Source organism: Garra rufa, chromosome 13, assembly GCF_049309525.1.
Source record: "Garra rufa chromosome 13, GarRuf1.0, whole genome shotgun sequence".
Taxonomy (NCBI): Eukaryota; Metazoa; Chordata; class Actinopteri; order Cypriniformes; family Cyprinidae; genus Garra; species Garra rufa.
Window position 1 is genome coordinate 27340778 of NC_133373.1, and position 7041 is coordinate 27347818.

A 7041-nucleotide genomic window follows, 5' to 3' on the forward strand; every position below is an offset into this window, starting at 1 on the left:
ACCATGCGTGGCCTTTCCAATGTGATTAAGTAATGTGCGAAGAGCTAGTGCAAGACTTTTGTGGTTAACAATTATATAAATTTATAATTTTTTAGGAAAATTGCTGATCATTTCGCTAGATAAGACCCTTATTCCTCGGCTGGGATTGTGTAGAGCTCTTTGAAGCTGTACTGAAACTGCAATTTGGACCTTCAACCCGTTGATCCCCATTGAAGTCCACTATATGGAGAAAAATCTGGAACGTTTTCCTCAAAAAACTGAATTTCTTTGTGACTTAGAATCTTGATATTGTAAATGAAATACTCCTTTAAGGTAATTAAATGCTACAGTTTGCATTAGAAAGGTTTCATGAACAATGTACATAGATATTTCTTCTCCATGAATGAGGACCACTGACTGTATTTTGTATGGCTGGGGTGTCATAACCACACAGAAGGCCTGACCTGATAGCACATGACTCCTGCCGAATCTTTCTCCACCGTGCCGACACAATTTGTCCTGCTATGGACCGCTGCCTTAATCTGTGGAGAAACATGACAAAATGATTGGGGGGAAAAAAACAGCTCGCTGAAAAATCTGTGCATCTGCAGAAGCTATCTGTGCAATTGCACAGAGTAAATGCCAGCAAGTTTGAAACATGTCATTAAATGTCAAAATCCCACCTTCTTTTTTAACCAGCTGCTCCGAGGGATAAGCACGTAGTGGAAGAAACGTCAAAAGAATATGTCAACTGCAACTTTTCATGTAAATAGAGATAAGCTCCAATTCGTTTCTTGACTCAGACATATTTTTTTTAAATCAAAGACCTGTTGAGGCATGTTCCTGTATCAGAAAAATGTCAGCAAACTATTTGAGAAAATACTTCCCATCAAAGAGGGACACACACAGCAGGCTAACCATACACCGTTGTTCCTTTCTAATATAACACTTAAGCTGAAAGTATTTAGCAACAAAGATTATAAAACATTAAATACACTACCAGTCCAAAGTTTTTGAACAGTAAGATTTTCAGTGTTTTTATAAAGAAGTCTCTTCGGCTCACCGAGCCTGCATTTATTTGATCCAAAGTACAGCAAAAACATTTGTTTCTTTATTTTAATCAATGTGATTTCAAAGCTTAATTTTCATCATCATTACTCCAGTCACATGATCCTTCAGAAATCATTCTAATCCTCTGATTTGCTGCTCAAAAAAACATTTATGATTATTATGTTGAAAACAGCTGAGTAGATTTTTTTCAGGTTTCTTTGATGAATGAAAGTTCGAAAGAACAGCATTTATCTGAAATAGACATCTTCTGTAACATTATAAATGTCTTTATCATCACTTTTGATCAATTTAAAGCATCCTTGCTAAACAAAAAATATATACTGACACAAAGCTTTTGAATAGTATACTGTATAATGTTACAAACACTTTTTATTTTAGATAAATGTTGATCTTTGGATCTTTCTATTCATCAAAGAATTCTGAAAAAAGCAACTGTTTTAAATATTGATAATAATAATTAAAAAATTCTTTAACAGCAAATCAGCATATTAGAATGATTTTTGAAGGATCATGTGACACTGACAACTGGAGTAATGATGCTAAAAATTTTGCTTTGATCACAGGAATAAATTATATTTTAAAATATATTGAACTACACTCAAATATTTCACACTTTTACTGTTTTTGCTGTACTATAGATCAAATAAATGCAGGCTTGGTGAGCAAAAGAGATAAATAGTGTATAAAGAATAAATACTACTAAAATAATAATAATTATTATTGTTATAGTTTGCTTTTTTACTTTATGTATAATATTAATAACAACAATATTAATAATTATTATTATATTTTTATGTCTAAAATGTCAGATTTAGTAATATATAAGGCAAGAAAAAAAGAGTGAAGGTTCATTTTATTTGTTATTGAGAGTATTTTATTGGTGTTCTCTGAAACATAATTGAAGTATACTGTACTATAGCAAATGCTATTAGGTAAATGAATAGTATGTTCTCAGTCCTCAGTGTTGTTGTTAATATTATGGTGCTAATATTTTACATTACAGCGGATGATTCTTCTGTAATTGTGTTGAAAGTACATGATGGCTTTACAGTTTAGAGATTTGCTGAAGACGAGTCAGGTTGTTTGACACCGGTCGACCCCAGAGTCTGAGTCTGCTGACTCCTCCGTCGGGAGCGATGACCAGACGCACATGAGTCACAGGTCCACACTGCACCACAGACTCCCCAGAAAACAAATGCCTGTTGTGTGCCTTCAGCTAGATGAGGAAGATTGTGAACACATTTAAACAGAACAAAAAGGAATAAAGTTCAAAAAAAAGTCAAATGAAATTATCGGATAGGCAAGTCATACTTTTTGTGGAGGAAGAAGAATTCTCCACTTGGGGGGTTTGTCAGAGCGCCACTGGTTACAAATTAAGTTGTTCTCCTCATCTGGGGTCAAACTGCAAGCCTCAATCTTGCAGGAATCTGGGAAATTTCCTTGAAAAGGAAGTGATTGTTTAAAAAGTGTCTTATGCTCACTAAAACAGAAATATTATTACAGTTTTAAATAGCTGTTTTCTATTTTATTCAAAATGTAATTTACTCCTGTGATGGCAAAGCTGAATTTTCAACAGCCATTTATTTTGTATTTGATAGTTTTTTCATAATTATGCATTTATTTGTTATTTTAAACTATTTATCTGACAACTTCTACATTTTTTATGCTGAGGCAAAACCAGGCTTCCAGACAAATGCTACTAAATTAAAAAAAAATATTTAATACTTTTAGTACCTTTAAAGTGGTTGGTGTCTACTTCGATTTTGCTTATGATGCCAGGATGTCCTAGTTTGAGAACAGCCCACTCAAAGCCTGGCACCTGTAATATGCCTTTCTCATCCACCTGAAAACCAATATATTGGATCAGTGTGAGATCAATAACTGATCTCTGTGATGTTTCCTTAAATGACAAAACTGCTTTTACCTTTAAAACTTTGGGCCGATCCAGACGTCTGGCTGTCTCCCACCCATCACCCATGTTATCAGCCCTCCCTAGACCTACAGAGAAGCACACATTCAGACAGTCAATCAAAGTACTAATCTAGATCTTAAAATCTTTTCAAAATGTTATTCCATAATCTTCTCCAAACAGTCATTAAATAGACCATAACTTATTTACTGGAAAGTGATGTGTGATACTCTCTCAGGAAGTTATTAAAAATGAAGTCTGGGAAACAGTCCAGACAAAGTTTTTATGATATGCCTGATTGAAAAAGTCTATAAAAGTGGTCCACTTTATAGATGCTTCTCTTGAATCAACTGAACAAAAAAGAAAAACAATGCCTTTCTAAGAAGTTTTTTTTTATCTTGTCAGTCCAAAGAATCATTCACCAATCATATTGCGTGGGTGACCGTAGTGGGCATCGCTGTAGCCTACGCATACGCCTCCATTGACCATGGCAACAAGATCCAGAAGGTCTTGACTAGACACAGTGGACCAGTCCTTCTTCCCAATGCCATAAACTTTCAGCCTCGCAATGCCGCCATCTGCCAAACATCAAAAATATTTGAAGTTAAGGTGTCATTTTTTATGTTAAAACACTTTTTTCAAAAGTTTCTAGATTAAAATAATTTAATAACCTGAGACAGCTAGCTAGGTAGGCAACTATGGAAGTCCAATTCCACCACTTTATTTAAAATAAAAAAAGGTAATTGCAACTTTTTATCTCACAATTTTGACTTTTTTGTCAATTGTTTGACAATTGTGAGTTTACTTCTTGCAATTCTGACTATTTTTCAGAATTGTGAGATGTAAACTTGTAATTCTGAGAAATGAAGTCAGAATATATAAACAATTTTGAGTTTATATCTTGCAATTGTGACTTTACAACAAGCAATTTGGAGTTATTTAGTCATAATTGGGATATAAACCCTTAAATTGTGAGTTTATATTTCACAATTCTGAGAAAAAAAGTCAGAATTTGAGATATCAATTCGCAACTGCTATAAAAAAGTCTAAATTGCGAGATACAAACTCGCATTTGCAAGAAAAAAATCTGAATTGCAATTTTGTATCTCGCATTTCTGACTTAATTTCTCGCAATTGTGAGTTTATATCTCGCAATTCTGACTTTATAACAAGCAATTGGGAGTTATTAAGAGAATGTGTATTTTTTTCCCCTCAAATTGCGAGTTTATATTTCACAATTCTGAGAAAAAAAAAGAATTGTGAGATATAAATTCGCAATTGCTAGAAAAAAGTCTAAATTGTGAAACACACACCAGAAAAAAATGCATTTCTGACTTAATTTCTTGCAATTGAGTTCTCGCACTTTTGACTTTATAACTCGCAATCAGGAGTTACTAAGACAGAATTGTGATATAAACTTGCAGTTCTGAGAATGTGTCTTTTGTTCCCCTCAAATTGCGAGTTTAAATTTCATAATTCTCAGAAAAATAGTCAAAATTGCGATATATAAATTCGCAACTGCTTGAAAAAGTGAATTGCGAGATACAAACACACATTTGCATTTCTGACTTAATTTCTCGGAATTGTGAGTTTATATCTCTTCTGACTTCATAAATCACAATTACGGTTTTACATCATACAATTCTGAGAAAATAAAGTCAGAATTGCGAAATCTCAGAATTTTTAGATAAAAAGTCACAATAACCTTTTTTTAATTCAATGACGGAAACGGGCTTCCATAGGCAACAATAGTTTTTTTTTTATTCAGTTATGTTAAATTCGCAGTGCTTAAATAGGTTCTTTACTTCACTAAAGCCATTGAGTAGAATGTCTTGTACATTTCTTCTTTCTGTCTGATTTTCAAAACATTTTGGCTTCAAATCAAAGTTTGTAATGCTGTGATTCACCTTATAGCTTACTGGTTTGATTCATGGCTTATAACAAAGACTTTTTTTAAATTCTTTCGTGAAAAATTCTTCGGGAACTATGGCCACTGAAGAAGTGTGCAGGCACTGTTGTACTCTGCTGTGTTGGTTTAGGCCTGGACTAACTGACTAATCAATGGCAGGAATAGTTAAGTCAAAGCTACAATTGTTTCAACAATTTGCCGAAGATTGTTGCAAGCACCTTAGGCAAGAAATCATCCGTTAAGAAAAATAAGTAAATAAAACACAACATAAAAAAGTGAAAGTTTTTAGGTGGTATATAAATAAAACGTTAATATTTTATTATCATTTTACAACCCTTCATTTGTATTCATTTTACAAAACAAATGGCTCTCTAAGACGCAGCTCCGCTGCAGCATCTTTCCCTGGGCCGTTTTTTTTTTTTTTATTATGAATGATCACATTCTCTGTTTTGTCATTTTTTTAAATTGCACTGAATGATTCATGTTGTGGAAGGTGCATAACCTGGATACATGTTGAGGCGAATATGGGTAACTCTGTGCGGGTAGGAGACGTTCAGGTAATTGTGGCATGATTCAGAGTACCCCGGCTTCAGCTTTGTCATCGGGACAAGCTCCTCCCAGCTGTCTGAGTTTAGCTGTTCAACATAAATTCAGATTGAGTTTCCTCAGAAACAGACTGTACATTATATGCATGTAAATCTAGTGCACTGGATTGCAGTTAACACCTGTGCCACAGCTTCAAACTGGCTTGGGGAAGCCGCCATGCCTGTACGATCTCCTTCAAGAGTGAATGATGGCATCTGATCTGATTTAAATGTGACATACATTAGATATAATGAAGGTAACCTTATACTTCTGGTTCTTAAAGGCCGCAGTCATAGATACCTACCAAGACACGCAGCTTGAATGGAGGCGTACGGTGCATAGTTTCCCGTGAAGAAGGATGTGTCCACATCAAAGCCATGAATAATTCCTGGAACTCCTAACTGAATGATGCACCAGTCGTGACCTTTAACACAAGATGAGAGACACATGCATCTTTCATGAGACCTCCGAAATCTGTTGTAAGTACAGACAGAGCACTCTTTGAGATTACAAAACATGCCCTGAAAGCCTGATCAGATGAGGAACCGTCTCAGTATTGCAGTACATCTTTCTCTCATGCGTTCATTTCACAGATCTTCAGAGAGACTGGATGGATGAGAGAAGGAAGTAGCCTGCAGCTATTCTGCTCTAATTCATCCAGGCTCAATGGAACTGGAGCTCATTAGAGAGAAATGAGGAACACACAGAGCCCTATTTCTCAATTTTACAGAGAACCCGCTTTGATTTGTGCTAATACCTAGAATTCTTTTCCTCCTGGTTTCCCAGCCATCCATCCATTTCCCATATTCAGTAAAGGCTGAGGCGATGAACTCTGGAGGGTCTCTCTTCAAGTAATTTCAGATCATTATAATTAATACCAAAATAACACTAGAACATGTTGAACACAGATTTTACCAGAGGAGATGCAAAGAACTTTACCTTTAAAAGATTTATTGCAGGGGCAAACCACTCATCTGTGGCAAAAATCACCTTTAAGGACAACATTAGTAGTTGTTTATCAATGTCATTGAGCAAACGCAATCTATCTATGAATATCAGAATATATATATATATATATATATATATATATATATATATATATATATATATATATATATATATATATATGTATGTATGTATGTATGTATGTATTTCAAATGCTTTTTTCACCTTTCCTCCAGCTGTTTCACATGCGAGGTTGTTGAACTGTAGAAAGTGTGGCTGACTGCTGGTCCCCTTCTGCACTTGTTGATTTGCCATGTTTATTTAGATTAGATTTTAAATCTTATGCTAATTTAGAATTCAGCTCTCGTTTAATATTGAAAGAACCCAAGAAAAAAACTGTTGAAAGAATCGCTAACTCGACACGATATAATAGATCGACTAAACTTGAACTACCCTCTCCAAAACGAACTTATAAACAGATCGAAGTCCGCTATCTTGATCATTGTGACGTTCAATATTGAGCAAGCACAGAGTGTAATCTCAAAACACATTCGTGTGTCGTTTATAGTAACACAGTTAACGCAAAGGTAGCGTACAGTTTCTATGCTGAAATGCTATGTGAACACTACATTTAATACTATTA

The 7041-nt window shown here is 34.7% G+C and overlaps 1 protein-coding gene across 1 annotated transcript; it reads right to left on the reverse strand.

Moving 5' to 3' along the window:
* Positions 1-1920: 1920 nt before the first annotated feature.
* On the reverse strand, positions 1921-7041 carry allc (allantoicase). The gene is made up of 11 exons (XM_073817012.1): positions 6624-7041; positions 6393-6443; positions 6211-6298; positions 5758-5877; positions 5594-5673; positions 5371-5503; positions 3382-3537; positions 2975-3048; positions 2785-2893; positions 2362-2489; positions 1921-2266 (listed from the first exon to the last, which is right to left on the reverse strand). Exons 1-11 carry the CDS (start codon positions 6711-6713, stop codon positions 2096-2098), a joined length of 1200 nt encoding a protein of 399 aa, XP_073673113.1. The 5' UTR covers positions 6714-7041; the 3' UTR covers positions 1921-2095.

Excerpts from the sequence above, each read along its gene's own strand:
- allc (XM_073817012.1), bottom strand. The coding sequence starts at position 6,713 with ATGGCAAATCAACAAGTGCAGAAGGGGACCAGCAGTCAGCCACACTTT. Across the intron at positions 3,538-5,370 it reads TCGCCTCAACATGTATCCAG|ATGGCGGCATTGCGAGGCTG; the intron begins GTTATGCACCTT and ends GATGTTTGGCAG. Across the intron at positions 2,267-2,361 it reads TTCTTCTTCCTCCACAAAAA|CTGAAGGCACACAACAGGCA; the intron begins GTATGACTTGCC and ends TTCCTCATCTAG.